Raw genomic sequence first — 20,338 nt, forward strand, 5'->3', positions numbered from 1 at the left:
TCCATCAACCTTAGCCCATCATCAGCAATTAGTAGAGCAGCCCATTTACCATTATTGTCTCTAAAGTGAAAAGTCTAAACAATAATCACACGGTTTAAGAAAAGAGAGTAAGTACATGTATCAGTGTATCACCAATAATATATTTGATATTTCCCATAAACGATTTTGATTGTAAGTAGGCAGTCGATATTTTGGAAAATACCAAAACGGAAAGAGAGACTAATTTTGGAACGATGAGAATAAAACAAACAAACAATTACTGCAATGTATTTTAGACGGCGAGTTTTTCCCCGAACTAGAGATGATGGGTTTGGCTACTTAGCATTGTCTACATTTCACGGGCGTATGTGTTGTCTTTCACCATTAGGTTATCCGAATAACCATGTTTTATTCGTTAGCCGTCTAATTAAAACAAGGGACTATGTTAACTGTTTTTTTAATTTTCGAACATTACAAATGGTCCTTTATCTAAACTACTAGACTAGTACTCGTAATATTCAACTTGTCCTTTATGAAACTACTAATCTTTTTTATTTTATGTTAAGGAAAATGATCTGAACTGCAGTAGTAGAGAACTGTTGCCTTAACACCCCTCCTGAATTTTTCCATGTGATGAAACAAATAATAAACTCTCCCTTGATTGTGAGGGTGTAGTTCGGATCTTCCGAACAGCTGCAGTAGTGCATATGATTTCCCTTTATTTTATGTCTTAATACTAAATTATAAACCGCGTGAAACGCGAAAAAAATTTATGAAAAAACCTGTAAAAAGTTAACATAATGGTATAATAAATACTTAAAAGCTATTAAAATTTACAAAATAATAAATAAAATAAGAATAATGAAAATAAACCGTTTGATTTTTTCATAAATCAACCATACTATAACTATAATTTCAAAGACTAAGATTTGACATTGGTTTCCCATCCACCTGACAAGTGTTTTTTAGTTTTATGTAGTATCACAAATGATTATATTTTTAAATATTACAACACACTTTTTTTCCAGTGAATTAAAAGCTAAAACGGTTGGTCCAATGCATGGAGGTAGTTAACTATGTATAGTATAAAAAGTTATAAGGATTCAAGGTATCCACAAAATAATTGGATACACATATAGTAGTGGTTTTGTAGAAGCTGATTTTATGTCTATGATCCACAAGCATGTAATCTCCTTCATTGAAGCTATAACGAAGTTATTGATTTCCCTAACGCCTCCTTCATTAAAGAGGGGCTCGAATGGGATAATTTTTTGGTTGTACGTATACGTCTGCTTCCAAAGTAAGACAATTTTAACCCAGATGTTCCAAGATTTCTTGAATGCATCGATGTCAACCATCCTATCGCACAAAACTTGATCAGCTATGATATTGTATACAGTGATATGGAAGCAACTATGTAATCTTTATTATGCTAATGTGTTGTTGATGTATAATACTCATACATTTTTCATATCACGGTAATGACTGTTTGTCACAATATTTCAATTCCTACCAGCTCATTCAAATGATTCACTATAAACAATAACAACCTTATATTTCAACCTTAATCATATATTATCAAGTGTTTAGTTATACTTCATAACATAAGATTAATTTAAACCATACAATACAAAATTATTTGCTATTAATTATTTCTAAATAAATCAAATACGAAAAATAAACTATAATGGAAGATGGATCATAATATTACTTGACACAAGTTAAACAACTGCAAATATAAATGCTAATACTTATTAAAAAATCAATTATCAAAAAAGTTATAACATGGATCGACATAACTTTTTGAAACAATCATTATTTGTTAACAAATCAAAAAAACGTATTTTTTTATAAATAATATTAATCTATAAGAAGATTTATAAGAAAATCAATAATAAAATTAAAAGAAAGATAGATGATGATGTGAATCAAAAAGGGTATCTAAAATGTTAGACATATTAAAATTGATATGATTAATAGAATATTAATTATTAATATGTATTGTTAGAACATTTTATTCATAGTTGAAAGATTAAAAGAATATTTGATTATATGTTGAGTCAATGATGATGTCATCATCTTGATCTAAGGGTAGAGAAATAAGAAAGAAATTTAATAAAGGGTCTAGATTACTCCATTATTGATTTAAAGGTTCTCTTTTAGTATTTACTAAAGATATAGATAGATAGTGTTAAAAATTAAAAAAAAAAAAAGAAAAAAAAACAAAAACAAAACATATACTTTGAATAACTAAAAACTGTTGACTTCTCAATCTAACACTTTGTCATCTACTATGAATAACTTGTCAAACTTGTGTTTGTTGCTTACTACATTAATGGCCATATTTGATCGATTGAAATCAATCAAGTACCACGTGGAATCATCAAGGATCACATGTATATAAGCTTTGCTAATCATTCCAAGTTTCCAACACAATATTAACAAACCGGAATAACAAGAAGCTAAGGCTTAGTTAGCTGGAGATACATGGAGAAAGGAAGTGTTTGTGTAACCGGAGGCACGGGGTATTTAGCATCATGGTTGATCGAAAGGTTGCTTCAACACGGATATTTTGTAAATACTACTGTTAGATCATCATCTACTTCATCAGGTATATATAATATTTGATCTTTTCAACAAAATTAATTATACATTGGTAAACTTTACTAGTAAAGTTGAAAACATCTTGACCTTTGGATTGAAATCAAAGGTCAATATTCAAAAATCATATTTCAAAAATTATCTTAAATTTTGACCATTGATTTTAATTCAAGGGTTAGGATTAACAACTTTACCAATAAAGTTATAAATAACTTTAAAGGATCTCAATCCGTGTTAATATTTGTCTTTCTAAATATATATTACTGTAATCAAAACAAACTTGTCTAATGTTTGATGCAGACGGAGTCTTTCGATAAATAATCGAGTATGTTGATTCCAAAGAACACCAGGGAAATTCGTTGATTCTAAGAGAATATTGAAATTTAAAAATTTTCACACTACATGTGTATAGGAAAAAAAATGAATTTTTGGTATATTCAAGTTGGTTCACATACATATAAGTAGATAAGCAAATTTCGAACTGGCCTAAAAACATAAGTGAGCCGAAAGATATTATAAAAAACAAAATTAAAAAAAAAACCCCGAAAAACTATTAAAAAATCCCATAACTCATAGAAAATGGTGTTTTGGGTTCATAACTCCAACGGTCGTGTTTTAACTGATCGCACATTAAAAACGGAACCTTATAACAAAAGTTATGACAGACATCTTTATTCCTCTATATAAGTTATCCAAATACACTAAGGCTTTGATCTTTTACAGTTTTACACTTCGTCCTACATCAATGTTGAACTGATAATTGACAAGAGATCAAACACTTTGTATTTTGTATGATTCGATTGTATCTTATTCTGTTTACTTCGCGTTAGAATGATCTTTTTATTTCTTTATTTTGTCATAAACTATTTTATGCTCTTAAAAACGAGTGCATATATACCAACTTTTAGTACTAAAGTTCATTTTTTCTCCTCCAAATGTTACATTTTCAAGTTCTAAGTAAGAGATTTACGTTTGCTAGGTACAAAGAGAGATGTAACCTACCTCACAAATCTACCTGGAGCATCACAGAGGCTCAAAATTTTTGATGCAGATTTAAACAACCCTGAGACCTTCAATGAACCAATCAAAGGTTGTATTGGTGTTTTTCATGTTGCCCATCCGATGGATTTGGGCAACAAAGAAAGTACGGAAGTGATAACTGAAAAAATAATCAAAGCAAGTTTGGGCATTTTACAAGCATGTATTGATTCAAAGACAGTAAAGAAAGTCGTGTACACGTCTAGTGTATCTGCCGTCTTGTTCAATGGGAGAAAACACACTGAGGCCGTAGACGAGGAATGTTGGAGCGACGTGGATTATATCCGTAGTAATTTGGAATTTGGAGCTTGGTATCATATCTCAAAGACACTTACTGAGAAAGCAATCATAGAGTTTGCTGAGAAACAAGGATTGGACCTCACGACGGTCCTTCCCTCATTTATCCACGGTCCATTTCTCGGTCCCAAATGCCCACATTCTGTGCATGATGTAATGGCTATGATCTTTGGTGAGTTATAGTTATATTCGATTAATTTGATCTTATTTATGAACTTGATAAAGATAGATTTGTTTGTTTCAAAAGGTTATTTTAAAGGTTTTGAATAAAAAGTTCTTATACAACATACATTTTTATAACGTTTCATATGTAAATGAACTTTAAAAATAACTTTTCTTCTCAAAGTGACGATGTATATTACTCATAGTCTCATACTAATACATTTCAGGGGACACTCACATGTATGGATTGCTATCAAGAGCATCATTTGTGCATGTTGATGATGTGGCCAGCGCACACATTCATATTTTTGAGGATCCAAAGGCTAAAGGGAGGTATATTTGTTCGAAAATTGAAGTACCAATTGAGGAATTGTACAAGATACTATCCACCAGATATCCGGAATATAAAATACCAAGTATTGAGTAAGTTCATATATATACAATCGTTGTTTCTTATACTCGCCTTTGATGAACTAAAATCTCAATGCTAATTAACCGTGTCTCTTGATCTTTTTGTAAAAGCTTTATGAAGTCAGAAGATATGGAGAAGATGATGTATCCTAGCGTCTCATCGAAAAAACTCTTGGACACTGGATTCCAATTCAAGTATGGGATTGAAGAAATGTTTGATGATGCAATTGATTGTTGTAAGCGAAACAACATATTGTAATATTGAAGCTTTGTGTGGCGATATCTAGTTAGCTACAAGTAAAGCATCTTTCTGTTTTAAGTGTGAAGTTGAAACACTTTTTGATCTTCCATGTTTTGGGTAGATTGTGTATTTTGTTTCTATTGTATGTTTGTGTGTATTGGTGCTTTTATAATGTAATACTACTTATGTAAATACTAGTGGCGACTATTATCATGATAGTCTTTTTTGTGTAATATCATAAGTTTAGTTAGTCATAAAAAAACATATTTATGTGTTGGGTAGTAGTCTTCTTTAGGGTTGGACATGGAAATGATACTGTCTTTTACCAGTCCTAGTATCAATGATACTAAATTATCGATCATGAAATTAACCAAAAATGGGTATTGATCCGTTCTCATATGAATATGTACAAGATTGGTACCAAATTGGTACGGAACCAGAAATTTAGTATTAAATCCCGGCTAGCCCTGAATTTTGAGTTGGAGTTTTGTAATTAAAAAAGTACTTGTATTTGAAGATGTGTACAATTCTTCAATAACACAATTGATTTCATTTATATACTATACAAAATATGATAAAATCTATACTATAAAATAAAAACATCATCCTTTTTTCCTTTAAACTTTCAGCTTTTAAAAAATCAAAAATAGCCCTCTCATTTATTCACTAATTTAAATATCTTTATCTAATATACCTATAATACCTTTAATGAAATAATTTGTAATTTATATCTCTCAACACTTAAAAATAAATACATTACCACTTTTAACATTAATTACTTTTAACATCGCCACCCCCACCGCCGTCCCCACTGTCGTCCCTACTGCCGCACCCACTACCGTCACCATTCACCACCACCACCTCCGTCATCAGTACCCCAACCATCGCTGCATTAAGTCATACTGAAAAAAATAAAAATAAAAATCAACGAAATTGCCGTTGGAAAGAATGGCGCTTAAAATCAACACCCCTAAAACATAACCGAATGGCCCGCCCTCCTTTTCTCTATCTCCAGAATTCCCAATTTTCTTTCTGTTCCTACGTCGATATCTCTTTCTTCTTTCCTTTTTCTTCCGAGATTCGATTTTATTTCAGATTTGTAGTTTGGCCATCACGTCCAGATCTGCTGGAATTAATTATATCGTAAATTAATATGTCGGTATCTGATTCTGAAACATCCTCTCATGGAGGAGATCATAAAATGTTTCGTCAAGTCACCCGTGATCGTAAGCTTCTGTTATTATTTTTCTATCTATGCTATCCTATCCTATAAACTATACAATGTATAATATAAATTATTTTATATTGTATAACATAAGGATTTTTGATGTTATAAATTAATCATTGTGATTACAGCGTAAGAATTCTGATTTTCGGTATAACTTCTTTGTATTTATGTGGTTATTTAAGTGCAAAGCCACACATTAATTACGTTTGTAAGTGTGAAAAGTAAAATTACATAGTTGTATGTCAGTCAAGCTCAATATATGCTTTGTTTAGGGATGTCTTAAGAATTTTTAAAGGCCTAAAGCGAATTTCTGAAAAGGATTAGAAATTTTTTTCGTATTAACACTTGGTTATATTAGAGCTTTGACACACTTTTGGCCTATTTTCTTACAAATCCTCTAAATATATATTGGGATTACTCGGATTTTTTGAATGAGACTCTCAAAAATAGACTTAGCGATTTTTTTTTTTGGTTCAAAAAAGGGCTTTATATATACATAGGCACACAAAAATGAAACCTTGTAAAATCAGAGGCCTAAAGCATAAGCTTTATCATTTTTACCTTTGGGGCACCCATGTATTGTAATTTCTAGCATCTGCCTAGGTTTGTTAGTAGCCTATGTTATATCTCATTATCGTAAAAGAGATTATCATGTTGCAGGGTTGCTGTATGAAATGATCAAAAAATCATCCTCAACAAAGGGGGGTTGGAAGGTACACATCTCATATCTTTGTGTCAGATTTTTTTCAGTGAAATATTGAACCGCTACTTGAGATTGATTGTTAGGTATAAAAGTGTTAGACTTTTTGCTAACTATGTCAAGATAACAAGATCTGTTGTAAATAAAGTTAGTTTGATTCTTGTTTTACGGTATGCTTGTAACATGAAAATGATGACTGATCTTTGGATGATCGTCTGCAGGTACTTATCATGGACAAAGTTACTATAAAAGTTATGTCTTCTTCATGTAAAATGGCAGACATAACAGATCAAGGAGTTTCATGTAAGAATGTAAAGTTCAACGCTAATGTGTGATTGTGGTTTTTAACATCAAAAATATGCTTTGGCCACTTGTGTGGATACTTGCCTTTATAGAAAAGCTTACATTCAAAAGTTCATTTGTTAATGTCATGTATTTGGTTTGGCTAATACTTCTTGTTCATACAAACATGTTTGTTAACTTTGCGTGAGTATTTGATCTCAATCGTCTCTGTTATGCAGTGGTGGAACAGCTTCATAAAGGAAGGGAGACAATGGCTGGTATGGATGCCATATATTACATTCAACCATCCAAAGAAAAGTATAATTTCTTTCTGTTGTTTTATGACAAACTTGATGTTCTTTAAAGCTTGTAAGGAGATCGACTAAAACTTAAGCTTTTCTTTCTTTCATTTGCAGCCTTATCATGTTCATATCTGACATGTCAGGGAGAGAGCCTTTGTATAAGAAGTATGTGAAAAGTTGTAGTTAACATGAACTGAGCCCTCGTTTATTCTATTCCTTTTCTTATAGCTGATATTGTTTGATTTCATATTTCTGCTGCAGAGCATTTGTTTTTTTTAGTTCTCCTATTCCAAAGGATTTTGTTAGTAGAATCAAGGCTGATTCAAGTGTCGTACCACGCATAGGTGCATTGCGAGAGGTTAACATTACCGTCATGAGTCATGACATTCTTCTTCTTGTGCTGATATTTTTCTGCCATTGCTAATTGATGACATTTGAGTTGAATAATGTTTTTCCTTCTATTTGATTAATACTTGCAGATGAACTTGGAGTACTTTCCGATAGACAATCAGGTACTAGTAATTTCTTCAAATACTCTTATAACAATTTAATGTGTTGGTATAAACTTTCTAATTTGTCTCGGTTGAGTCATTGAACAAAGCAATGCCCAAGTCGAGTCATTGAAGATGACTTCTTTTTTTTTTCCTTCCATTTTGGTCATTTTGCTACCAATGGCTTGCTAGAAATGATGACATGGGGTACTTGTTGACATGTCACTTTTATAATTACTCAAAAATGGAACAAAACCAAATACAATGATTAGAATGACACAAATGTGAGTACGTTGTTGTTTTAGGAAGTTAACACTTTTTTTGTACAACATTTTTTATTATTATCTAACTACTATATATATCTTAATCTTATAAATTTAACATTTAAGTAAATTTGTACGACAGTTGGTCATATAAAGTTTAACAATGTATTAAGTATGAACTAATTTTGTATAAAATTCATAGAAATGTTAATTTTCATGTAAAAATAAACTTATAACCAAGTTCTTAGTAAGATTATTAAAAAGATATATATGATAAATAACTTAAAAAATGATATTTTAAAGGTGCTCATGCCATAAAATACCAACGTACAATGGTACACAGGCTTGTTTGATTTGAGCCATCATAAAAAGCATCCTGTTGTAATCCCTGTGTCATTGTTTTTATCAGGTTATGGAATGACGATAATGGTGCAAATAGCCATCTTTTAATGACTGGACGTGCCAGTTCAATAACTAATCCGAGACAAACTGGAAAGTACGTGTTTATTTTAGTAGTTTATTTCTCCTTAAAGAAACTAGAGGACACTTTTGTAATGCTCTGCCTATCTCTAGTTCCATTTTGATCCTTGACCACGTGGAAAACTTTGCTATCTTTCACCATAGGCATTTGTAACTGATCAAGGAGGAGCTTTAGAAGAGCTATATGGTGAGGATGTTGAGAATACTCGCGAATTTGATATTTGCTTAAATACAATGGCAACTCGCATTGCCACTGTTTTTGCTTCACTCAAGGTATAAAGTTACATGTTTGAATTTTGTTGTACTTTCACCATAGGAACTACAAAAAATCATAAGTAAATATTCATATTTAAACCCTTTTGTTCAATTTTCATGTCCTTTAAGGAGCTTCCCATTGTACGGTATCGTGTTAAGGGCAAACAGGGCTCTACGTTCCGTGATTTACTCCCTAAAAAGCTAGCTAAAGCTATCTGGGACCTCATTACTCCATTAAAAGCTTCTATTCCTCAGTTTCCACAAAGCGAAACATGCGAGTTGCTCATTCTGGATAGATCTGTTGATCTGGTAATTTCAGTGATTTTATCTTCGACATAATCAGTGAAATTTAACGCCCCGTATAACAACACAGAAATTCAGGTTGCACCCATCATCCATGAATGGACTTATGATGCAATGTGCCATGATTTAGTAGATTTGGATGGAAACAAATATGTGATGGAGGTACTTTAATTTCATATGGAAGTTCATTTTTTAGATTGTGTAGAAGATTGAGGTAGCCTATATGAATAGCAAGTGTTTTGCATCTAGGTTCCTAGTAAATCTGGTGGCCCGCCTGAGAAAAAGGAGTTTCTTTTGGAAGATCATGATCCAGTTTGGCTTGAAATGCGCCATTTGCATATAGCTGATGTACGTCTTTAGTCTTTTTCTTTAATCTATTTTATCTTTTACTCTTCCATATAGTACATTTGCTAATGCTTTTTTGTATGATGTCATATCAGGCTAGTGAAAGATTGAGTGATAAAATGGACAATTTGATGTCAAAAAATAAAGCTGCACAACTACAACAGAAGTGAGTGCTGTCAGTCAATGAAATCATTTTGCTAGAAGATCTCCTTTTAGGTCCATATACATGCATACATGTGTTGTGCATACTTATGTATCATACGTTTGTGTGCGTTGGTCATGTTAAATTTATGACATGGATGCAGAGATAGTAGTGAACTATCTACCAGAGACATACAGAAAATGGTTCAGGCGTTGCCCGAATATAACCAACAAATGGAAAAACTTTCACTCCATGTAGAGGTTTGTTCCTATTAATCTCTGAATTCCTCGTACTCTTCTCAGATACTAAACTGATTGATTTACCCGCCTCTGTAAATGAGATTGCTGGAAAAATTAATAAAGTCATAAGTGAGGAAGGCCTTAGAGATCTTGGTCAAATAGAACAGGATCTTGTCTTTGGTGATGCCGGCAACAAAGAACTCATTACTTTTTTAGAGGAATATGAGGTGAATAAGTTTTTTTTTTTTTTTTTTTGAACAGCATATGAGGTGAATAAGTGGTCCGATTAGCTTCTGTTAAGACCTGAATATTTTCTCTGGTAACCCTTGTTACTTATACTCCGTTGCAGGGCGAAAGTGTTGAAAATAAGTTGAGGTTGATGATGATATATGCATTAGCTGATCCTGAAAAGTTCGAGGGTGAAAAGGGAGCCAAACTTATGGAGGTAGCATCTTGTTTCTTACTATCTCTATTTCATTCCCAGACGGAAAGGACTCACACTACTTGTCCCTAGAAGACCTAATCCACAACCTCTTGGATGGTGTGTTGGCCACAGCTAGGTCATAGGCCTGGTGGTTCCATTTCTGCCACTTAGACATTGCTTCACAGTTTATCTATTTTGACTGATAAATTATGTTGTCTCTTTTCCATTGGTATTTGTCAGTTGGCGAACTTGTCACCTGATACTATTAGGATAATAGAAAACATGAGACTGCTCGAGGGTCCCACCAGAAAAGCAAAACCAGAAAAAAGTGGGGGATTCCTCAACTTTGACAGGAAGGTATCTATAATGTATAGAAAGGAACTCAAGATTCAGATTTAACATCATGACATGAACTTCTGAAAATTGACTATGGCCTCGTTGTCATAAGGCGAAAACTGCACTTAGAAAGGATAGAAAAGGAGAAGAAGAAACATGGGCACTCTTCCGATTTTTTCCTGTGCTAGAGGTAGTATATATAGTTGATATCTTCAGGTGTTATCTTTATGTACAATATTGATGTTTAACCGGTTATGTACTAATTACACGATTTACTAAGATATAATAAGCGAAATAATTCAAGCGATTCATGGAAATAATTTAAGTGATTTATTGTTACTCAGGAATTGCTTGAAAAGATTGAAAAACATGAACTGCCGAAGGACGAGTTTGAAAGCATAAATGAACCAGGTCCAGGCACTCGAGGGGTGGTTCCAGGGAAGGCTGCCCAATCATCAAGGAGATCAAGGAGGCCGCAGGGAAAATTTGCATCTGATGATGGAACTTCAAGGTAGCTTCATTGATTGCATATGTAGAGGTGGCAATTGTGACTTATTTCGTTTTGTCTCTAATGAGTAAACAAAAAAGGAAATGCTTAAAATAGAAGGGTTCATTCTATAGAGTTGCATATCAACCATCATCGTTGGTTCAATAACATGTGACTAATTGACTTGATTCCCTTCTGACCCATCTTTTTAGGTTCCAGTCATATACCAAATCACTCAATTCTTCATTTCTCTAGAGGCTGAAATTTCATTTGAATCTGATTTTGTGAAATGGATTCTGCAAATTCTATCATATTCTCCATTCATATTTGCAGTGACTCGGTGCTAAAAAATGCTGCTAACGATTTAAAACACATGGGGCAGCGAATTTTTGTTTTTATTATTGGTGGTGCCACCAGATCCGAGGTAAAGATTTTAAGGGGGGGTTTGGTTGAGGAAAACACCCCTTGTTTTCCATTTTTGTTTTCCAAGAAAACATGAAAAACAGAAACGCGTTTTCAAAATTTTCATTTGTTTTCTAGGAAATAAAAACTCCTTTCATTTTCTAGAAAATTAGAGATGAAAAACTAGAAAACATTTTCTACAACCAAACGCGCCCTGAGCCTTTGATATGGGCCAGGTGTACTCCAGTTCAGTTGTCTTTGTACTTATAAATACTTCATTGTTTGTCTGTAGCTGCGGGTTTGTCACAAGCTTACTTCTAAATTGAGAAGGGAGGTCATACTGGGCTCAACTTGTATAGACGATCCACCACAATACATCACAGTAATTAGAACTTCTTTCTTTTTGCTTTTAATTTAATATTTCCTGAGTGACTGACTATTTAAACAAACATAATTGGCTTTTCGTAGTAAATAAATCATCATTCTCACAAAAGTTCTAAACTCCAAGCAAAGAGTGCCATATTAGATGGTTCTTTTGCGTTTACTTTTGAGCAGTTAATTACAAAATTGCAAGTTAGTTCTTGTTCAGCATTTTAGCAAGAAGAGCGATTAGTTGGCTGCAAAAAGTCAAATATGATGGTTCAAAGATTGTCACTCATGTTTCCCTTAATGCTGCTTTCTTACGTTTTTCAATCTTGTTTGTTAATTTGAATAACCTGTAAGCTTGCATGTATATTTCCATGCACAACTTTGACATTTAAAATCTGTTTGCCCACTCTTCAAAAACTGGATTTTGTTAACATATTGAGAGGGGAGAAAAGTTCGGACTGCCTAAAACCACATAACAAAAGGTCTTAAGAAATGTCAACTATGGCCTTTTGAAACAGTTCACATGGGCTTGCTTAGTTTCAAGTGATTCCTAAAAGTTCTTTAAACTATATAATTACTTTTGTAATGGGTCAATTTGGGTTATACTTTACTACAACTGGGGCATCCAGTTTAAACAGAAGTATTAAAAAGAGAAAAGGGTCAAACTTCTCACAGAGTGTAATTGTAATGCATACAAACTTTGTATATCGTTTTCATGCAGAAAGTTTGTCATAACTAGTGAATTAGTTATTCGTTAGAAAATGGAGAAAAAACTATTTACTGATGTGGCCTGTTTGGCAAGTTGCCCGACCCGCCCATTATGCTACTTCTTCTTCTTCTTCACAGTTTCACAACACTGCTGTTAGCCTGTTATGTAAGATATTCATAACATCCTCTCCGAATTCCTGCTTTGAAATATTTTTGATTTTCTATCATTGTAGTTAGTGTGCTTGATGTGTCCTCAGTAATTTCTTAAGTTGACTAAGGCCAAGCACACACTTGTTGAAGATGGTATTGAGTGTTTATATGTTACTGCATTGATTCATTATTCACGTTCCTTTATAATGGTTTCAAGTTTCTACAATTGATCACCACATAATGCTTGTTCAATAACTTTTATTTGTGCAGAAAGTGAAGATGCTTTGTTTAAAAGAATTTGGTGGCTGGTAAGTGAATAAGTGATAACCAGATACAGCTTATCGCATTTAACCATTCATGGTAGCTGCAGATCATTGTTGTTAGTCCTGTAGCTGGTCAAATTTGCACATTTCATACAATGCATGATCGACAACTCTGCAGACAAGTAGTAATCACGTAGTGTTGATAATGAACCGTCAAAACTCAATGGGTGTTTGTTCAGTAAAGAATTCTAGCTTTCAAAATCATGAGTCCTGGACATTTACCTTTGCAGAGGAATAACTTCATCATTTTCATGGGAGTAAATATTAACTCCAAACTTAACGGGCCTAGACTAGTTTGGTTTGTCACGGTATCCCTTTGTCCATATCCATTTTTGGGTAAAATGCTTGTCAATGATTTTCTATTTTTTCTCAAAGTGTTGATGTAGTTCAATTCAAGTGTATTCTCAACAGTAGTTTTCATCTTCGACTTATTATGAAAAATGCATACCTTTATTATCATGAAAACACAGTAGTTCAAGAAAATCACGTTCTATTGCATATGTACAAAATTACTCAATACTCAATAGGAGATATAATAACTTTTAATACTATAAAAGTTATGTAATAAAAAAAGTAAAAAAAATAACACTAGGAAATCCTTTTGATGTTGTGATGTTCATATTTTTAAAGAGAAAATGATACCTGCTTCACCAAAGGGGCAGCCCTCTATTTTTCCCCTCACAAACCAACTAATGATATCTCCATGTGCTTAAATAACCAAGAAATTTTTAAAAAAAAAACATAAGAATTTATGCTTGAAAAGTATCTATTTAGTTTAGCAGGTATTATATCCTCATTTTTAAAGGGCACAAAAATATCAAATATCATCAATTTTTAAATGCTAGATATTATTTTGTTTTAATCAATTAAAAGAGATCCAACTTATATATACCAAGTTACCAACTACCAAGTATCATATAAAAAGATTTCAATTCTTAAAGGGTGTAATATAAAACTTAAAAAAGCTTTCCCCTGCTTCCGAACTGGGGAAATATTTCTTTTGGAATAAAACTTCTAAATAATCGATAGCAGTTCAATTTCACATATCTTGTATTACTCCTAATAATAATAATAATAAGATCTAAAACCCCTATCTAACAAACAAACAGTATCTAATTAAGATTAATAGTAGTTATGGAACCGATCCTAGTAGTAATAGTAGTTAGCTCTGTAATGATCGGAGGTCTGATCGCATTTTTAGCATTTGGAAGTTACTTCCGCCACCGCAAATCGGAAGTTGTTTCAATCGCCGCCGCGCCATCCAATCTTAAGAATTCTTCAATTAAGCCTAAGAAATCTCAGCCTAAATCTCATCATCATCATCATCATCATCCTGCTCCTGCTGCTGCTGATAAGGTCCTTTCAATCTTATCATCAATACCTCATTATAATATATATATATATATGTAACTGTGTTCATTTCACTTCCTAGGGTTTAATACATATAGATTTATGTTACGAATATAGTTTATATATAGATAGTGGTTGTTACTTGTTGTATTTTTGTGGATAGACAATTTTGCACCCCCAAAATAATAGTAGTAATAATATCGTACACCGTTCAAAAAACGATATAGGTGTGCTTGGATATGGATGCTCTTGGTATCCTAATAAGTTGCTTGTTTTGCCAACTGATATCACTAACGGTTGTGGATGTAGGATTCGAACAAGCGCCACCACCCATTAGACTTAAACACGTTGAAAGGTCATGGAGATTCGGTCAATAGCCTATGCTTCTCGTCGGATGGACATAGTTTGGCAACTGGTAATTGTCATCACAATTGTTTTAACTTTACATTGATAATGTAGCTTGAGAATTGTGGCAACTGTTGCAATAAATAATAAATTGTAGCCTAATAACCGAGTGTGAGTTAAGTGCTTCGGTAATTGTTAGGCCATTTACAAAAAGTAATATATCCATTGCTAATTCAGTATACGGAGTAGAATCAAAATGTTAAATTACATGTTTATAGTAGAAGCTATATTATGTTATGTTGAAGTGGTTCTTAGGTAGTTAAGTTACTAAACCTACAACACAGGTACCATTAAGTGTAGTAGTTGGAATCAGATACTCAACATTTTTTAAGTTATGCATGCTAAGAAATAACTATTGATTTAACATTGCTAACTACTTACACATTGTGATATCTGATATGTGACATATCACAATAAATCAGTCTTATAAGGGGCATTATTATGAGAGCTGCTACTTTTGTGTTTGACCTTAGCCTTCTAACATCAAACATTCTGTTGGATATTTAGGCTTAGCTTTAGCTTTTCCCCCGTGAAATCTCAGAACTGTAAAAAGATAGTCATAGTAAGATATAGCATATTGCCAGTTATGCAAGCTTAATTTTTCATATGTTGATGCTTTTGTACTGTATTTTTGTTGTTTGTGCATGCAGCTTGTGATGATGGTGTAGTTAGAGTATTCAAGTTGGATGATGCTACAAGCAAAAGCTTCAAGTAGGAATTGATAGTCTTTTTCTTTATTATGATTGATTATTCTGTTGCCTCAGATACCTATCAAATGAAAGTCCCACGTGTTACTCTAACTTCTATCATTTTGCTATCTCAATGTAGGTTTATGAGAATTAATATTCCTGCTGGAGGTCATCCAACTGCAGTTGCATTTGTTGACGATGCTTCCTCAGTCGTTGTTGCTTCTCAAAACCTCACTGGAGCATCTTTATATATGTTTGGCGAAGACAACCCAAAAGGCGGTGATAATAGGCAACATTTTAAGCCTGAACTCAAGTGGGAGGAACGTAATGTTCACGATAAAAAGTACATCCTCACTTTATTTGGTACAAAAGCAACCTATGGGACTGCAGATGGAAGTACAATAATTGCATCAAGTTCAGAGGGTATATTCCTATACTTGTTTTTCACTTGTTGCCTTCGATTGAGCTTTTAATTGAGTTGGCTTTTCTTTCTACAGAACTAATAAGTTTTGTTATTGAAAACTACTTCTTTTTTTTTGGTCTTTTATAGGTACTGATATCAAACTCTGGCATGGAAAGTCTGGAAAGATGTTGGGAAGTGTTGACACAAATCAGCTTAAAAACAATATGGCCACCGTATCTCCAAATGGGCGTTTTATTGCTGCAGCTGCTTTCACAGCTGATGTCAAGGTGACGTGCTTGAATAGCTATATTATTTTTAAAACTACTTTGTGAATTAAATTCTTGCAGTGAGAGGACCTTTGCAGTTACTCATACACCCTACTTGATTTGCCTTTATTTTTGGTCTTAAGATTTTGTATTGACTATTGATTTCCTTAGATACATGAGATTCTTGACCTAAATATATTTTTCTGGAATGTTTAATTCCAATCTGGACATATGTGACCTTCTCCACTCCTGATAATCGTTTAGCGACTTAGCGTTATTTATGCATCTTTTGGTTGTGCTTAATTCCATACAAAACAGATTGATTAGTAGAAATTCTGATATACTTGTCCTTTTAAGTGGCAGATGTTTGGCCATTCCATCTTATAGGATCTCATTTTGGTTTGATGACTTATTTTGACAGGTCTGGGAAATAGTGTATTCAAAGGATAGTTCGATTAAAGAGGTTACAAAAGTTATGCAACTGAAAGGCCATAAGGTAATTTATCGTCCTCTCTTATCATACTCTGGCTCTTTGTTGGATTTAAATGTATAAGCTTGTTTAAACTGAGGCATCTTTAATGGACCAACATAGTTAGCTTACTAGTAAATGTTTTTTTTACCAATAGTAGTATTTTGCTAAAACTAAGGCTCCTCGAGCATTGTCCATTCCTTTCTGGCCTTTGTTAAACTTTTGGTTTTCGGAATGTGCAGAGTGCCGTGACATGGCTGAGCTTTACACCTAACTCTGAACAGATCATTACTGCATCAAAGGATGGCTCGATAAGAGTGTGGAACATTAATGGTATGTGTTATCCCATGAATGTGTCTATAACGAATTTTTTGCATGCTATCTTGTTGCTTAGAAATATATTACTGTAGATAATAATTCATAATGCAAGTTACTTCTGTGGAATTGTGTTGATCTCTTGACTTGAAAGATGTCATAAAATAATTTCCAGAATTTTCCATGTCATATTTATTACAATAATGTTTTCAAAGGGTTTGTTTCGTGATTTAATATTTTTTTTTTATTTATATGTTCCTAATATTAATGCTGCAAATTTTGGAGCAATCTCCCAGTCACAAATTCATGTGTCCAGTTATCTTTTTCTCCTTCATAGGGCTTATTGTCTCAGTTCAATGTCTTCTCATACTAAGTGATCCCACAAATTGAAATGTTAATCGGCTAGACCCATCTGTTTGTGGAAAATGTATTCATTAAAAGCCTTAACAATGGTTATGCTGTGGTTTTGAGGTTTTCTCACCTGCCTTTTTGATTTTTGATTACTTTATTGCTATATGGACAACTTCTCTTCTAATATGTGTGATATGTTATTGTTGAAGTTCGATATCATCTTGACGAGGACCCTAAGACTTTGAAGGTGTTCCCGATTCCGCTTCATGATGCAAAAGGCACTACATTGCACTATGATCGTCTTAGTGTTTCTCCAGATGGAAAGATTTTGGCTGTTACTCATGGTTCGATACTACAATGGCTATCTGCTGAAACTGGAGAAGTATTAGAAACAGCTGATAAAGCACATGACGGTACATCCGGTTCCTTTTTCTGTCATGCTATCCTCAATCAAATTGTCCCTTTTTTTGAAAAAAAAAAAAAAACTTTTACGAAAAAGGTTACACTATGTTATCAATATGAATAATATTAAGAATAAACTCTAATTCAAACAAGATAGATATGGCGTTTTGTACTTTTGTCTATTGAGGAGTTGATAAACTTCGGCCCTAGTATGTAAATATAACGGAGCATCATTTTACCTTTGCTGGCAGCTTCCTTATAGTATTGATATTATTAAATGTTCCCTTATGATGTATATTTATGTATACAGATGATATCACTGACGTTGCATGGGCAGCTAAACCTATTCCTGTGGGTAAGTAGTTATTTGTCTTCTACTGAAAGGATACTGTGCAAGTCCTTATGAACAAAGTCTATATGAATCTGACTCAAAACACGGGCTTTTCAAGCCTACATGTGGAATATATATTCTTTTGAGTTTAGCAAACCATGAGCCAAGCCTAAGCATGTTTGTGTTCAACTCTGAAACAAATCACTATCTGAGCTAACCAGGTCTTTTATATATCTCATCAGGGGGCAAACAGATGACTGTTTTAGCGACATCAAGTGTCGACAAGAAAGTGAAGTTGTGGGCAGCACCAGCCATCTGATAAACCATCAAAGCAGTCTGCAAAAGTATACTCCTATTACCAATAGGCACAAATGCTCTGTCCTGAAAGTTCTCATCTTATGTTTTCGGTTTTGGGAGGAGGGCTTCAGGCGAGAGAAACTACATGCCTGAGAACATGTAACCGTGACAGAGGTTTGGCATGTATGATCACAAAAATCATCACTAGGTGCTCTGCCCTCTTGAACTACTGTTTCCATTGGAGCAAAAGTTATGCTAAATATACATGAGCGTTTAAAGTATGGATAATTTATATTGAGGAAATTATTATTCAAAAGTGCCATGTTTTGGAACATATTTTCCCAATTTTTTTCTTAAATTTCAAAACCTAGTGCTGTTTCTGGTATAGAATGTAAATCTATACAAAAAATGAATTCAATATCTGGAGCATAACTCCCCAGTGATCATTTTAATCGATGATTAGAAATAAAATATAAGGTCGACATGTCTGGCATGAAATCCAAGAAAAAAATAAGAATTAAATTATGTACGGTACAATATAGACGAAAATATAGATATCAAAGGGAAATGGATATCTATATAAATATTAAAACAATAGTTATCCTAGCATTTTAAAGCCTTCTACAATTTAAAACTATTTTTAAAAATTGCCATATAGGTCTTTATCCTATGTGGCATCTCTATATTTTTTTATAATATATAAATCTACAAAATTATATTATCTAAAACTATTAAATTAAATAAAAATAAAATCTATATATAAACAAAATCTTATAAAAATACAAGTAAAAAATCACATTCTATATCATAATAGAAACCGTATGAATTTAAAATCTATTTTTAAAATTGGAAAATATTTGGTTTTTAAATTATTTATTTTTTAATTTTACTATCTAATATAACCAATATTATATATCACATTCTAATATAGTTTTTTATCCTTTTCGTGGTGGTGATTTTACGTTTTATAAAAACTATTATCAATTACTAAGTGAATTCAACATGATTTGAATCATAGGTTTGTTCTTTGTAATCTAATTATAATTAGAATTTGGTTTCTAACTATATCTAATCAAAGCTTTTCAACTTTTATGAATTTTATTATTTGATGAAGTAAGTTTTATGAAACTATTTTCTTTGAAAGAGTGTGATGAAATTCTAATAAGTCACATATCACTTTGCAAAAAATAAAAGATCGTTATGATTTTACATTATATTTACATTTTAACTTCATTTTATGTTCATTAGTATTGCATGAAGTATAATATGTGATAGTTAATATGAATATTTGATAACGTATGTTTTTATATAAATGCAAAGATTTTCATAAATAATAGGAGTTATATTTTGAATTTATCTATTTCAATAAATGTAAAAATTTCCATTTAATGATAATATAGATTTATATGTACATGCCTAAATAACGTATAGTTGTTAAAAGTTATTTTAAATATTCATATAACTAAAACAACATTTTTAAATAATTGCACATCGTGCGGATAAAAGACCTAGTATATAAAATAACAATAGAGTTCGAAGAGCAATTATATGCTAGGATAAGCTACAAGATTTATGTCAGTTTTTTTTTTGCTATAAATATATATATATTTTTTTGAACGGCATTATATAATACTCTTAAATTACATGTATGCCTGGAAAACAAGACTTTCGAAAAACTCCCTACTAATCCACCCTTACAAATGTGGGAAGTGGAACAAATGGATTCTCCTAAGGTTTAAGACCTTACCAATGAGCCACCCTATTAAGCCTTTTCATGTGTTGTAATGACATCATTGGATTTAAACCAGAGAAAAAGATGAGGATTTTCTAAAGGTACTTACACTGTGTTCTTGAGTTATATTTGAAAAGAAAAGAATTGAAATGATAAGATGAGAAGAGAAGAAAAGAGATATAATCCTTCCAAATCATCCTAAAGATGGGAGGAAAATTTTTAAAACAAAAACAACTAAATAATCCTTTCAAATCATATCACTTCATTTTCTTTTCATCACTAAAAAAAATAACTCAAGAACTCAACTTATACAAAAATCATTTGGAATCTTTTCTTTTCTCCCCTAAGAAAAACTTAAGAACACAGTGTT

General features: G+C 32.5%; 3 protein-coding genes across 3 annotated transcripts; all 3 read left to right on the top strand.

Annotated features, from left to right (window-relative positions):
- The first annotated feature begins 2,274 nt into the window (after nucleotides 1-2,274).
- LOC122593817 (vestitone reductase-like) lies at nucleotides 2,275-4,838 on the top strand. The gene is made up of 4 exons (XM_043766269.1): nucleotides 2,275-2,590; nucleotides 3,560-4,087; nucleotides 4,305-4,500; nucleotides 4,600-4,838. Exons 1-4 carry the CDS (start codon nucleotides 2,467-2,469, stop codon nucleotides 4,745-4,747), a joined length of 996 nt encoding a protein of 331 aa, XP_043622204.1. The 5' UTR covers nucleotides 2,275-2,466; the 3' UTR covers nucleotides 4,748-4,838.
- Nucleotides 4,839-5,818: 980 nt separating this feature from the next.
- Nucleotides 5,819-13,361, top strand: LOC122593666 (protein transport Sec1a-like). Its single transcript, XM_043766102.1, has 21 exons — nucleotides 5,819-5,955; nucleotides 6,618-6,670; nucleotides 6,879-6,960; nucleotides 7,179-7,257; nucleotides 7,356-7,406; nucleotides 7,503-7,599; nucleotides 7,721-7,753; nucleotides 8,620-8,748; nucleotides 8,860-9,039; nucleotides 9,112-9,195; nucleotides 9,283-9,381; nucleotides 9,474-9,544; nucleotides 9,684-9,780; nucleotides 9,861-9,986; nucleotides 10,109-10,204; nucleotides 10,424-10,540; nucleotides 10,632-10,709; nucleotides 10,864-11,030; nucleotides 11,340-11,430; nucleotides 11,701-11,790; nucleotides 12,906-13,361. Exons 1-21 carry the CDS (start codon nucleotides 5,883-5,885, stop codon nucleotides 12,945-12,947), a joined length of 1,935 nt encoding a protein of 644 aa, XP_043622037.1. The 5' UTR covers nucleotides 5,819-5,882; the 3' UTR covers nucleotides 12,948-13,361.
- A 601-nt stretch (nucleotides 13,362-13,962) lies between these two features.
- On the top strand, nucleotides 13,963-18,621 carry LOC122592547 (transducin beta-like protein 2). Its single transcript, XM_043764803.1, has 10 exons — nucleotides 13,963-14,314; nucleotides 14,618-14,723; nucleotides 15,364-15,424; nucleotides 15,542-15,825; nucleotides 15,953-16,092; nucleotides 16,493-16,567; nucleotides 16,783-16,873; nucleotides 17,416-17,619; nucleotides 17,919-17,963; nucleotides 18,182-18,621. The coding sequence occupies exons 1-10, from the start codon at nucleotides 14,093-14,095 to the stop codon at nucleotides 18,256-18,258; spliced, it is 1,305 nt and encodes a 434-aa protein (XP_043620738.1). The 5' UTR covers nucleotides 13,963-14,092; the 3' UTR covers nucleotides 18,259-18,621.
- Nucleotides 18,622-20,338: the final 1,717 nt, after the last annotated feature.

The sequence above is a fragment of the Erigeron canadensis genome, chromosome 3 (assembly GCF_010389155.1).
Source record: "Erigeron canadensis isolate Cc75 chromosome 3, C_canadensis_v1, whole genome shotgun sequence".
In the NCBI taxonomy this organism is placed as follows: domain Eukaryota; kingdom Viridiplantae; phylum Streptophyta; class Magnoliopsida; order Asterales; family Asteraceae; genus Erigeron; species Erigeron canadensis.

Coding starts and splice junctions, on each gene's coding strand:
- LOC122593817 (XM_043766269.1), top strand. CDS start 2,467: ATGGAGAAAGGAAGTGTTTGTGTAACCGGAGGCACGGGGTATTTAGCA. Junction 2,591..3,559: donor ATCATCATCTACTTCATCAG/GTATATATAATA, acceptor TACGTTTGCTAG/GTACAAAGAGAGATGTAACC. Junction 4,501..4,599: donor TATAAAATACCAAGTATTGA/GTAAGTTCATAT, acceptor TTTTTGTAAAAG/CTTTATGAAGTCAGAAGATA.
- LOC122593666 (XM_043766102.1), top strand. CDS start 5,883: ATGTCGGTATCTGATTCTGAAACATCCTCTCATGGAGGAGATCATAAA. Junction 9,040..9,111: donor TGGATAGATCTGTTGATCTG/GTAATTTCAGTG, acceptor ACAGAAATTCAG/GTTGCACCCATCATCCATGA. Junction 10,205..10,423: donor AGGGAGCCAAACTTATGGAG/GTAGCATCTTGT, acceptor GGTATTTGTCAG/TTGGCGAACTTGTCACCTGA.
- LOC122592547 (XM_043764803.1), top strand. CDS start 14,093: ATGGAACCGATCCTAGTAGTAATAGTAGTTAGCTCTGTAATGATCGGA. Junction 14,315..14,617: donor CTCCTGCTGCTGCTGATAAG/GTCCTTTCAATC, acceptor TTGTGGATGTAG/GATTCGAACAAGCGCCACCA. Junction 16,568..16,782: donor TGCAACTGAAAGGCCATAAG/GTAATTTATCGT, acceptor CGGAATGTGCAG/AGTGCCGTGACATGGCTGAG.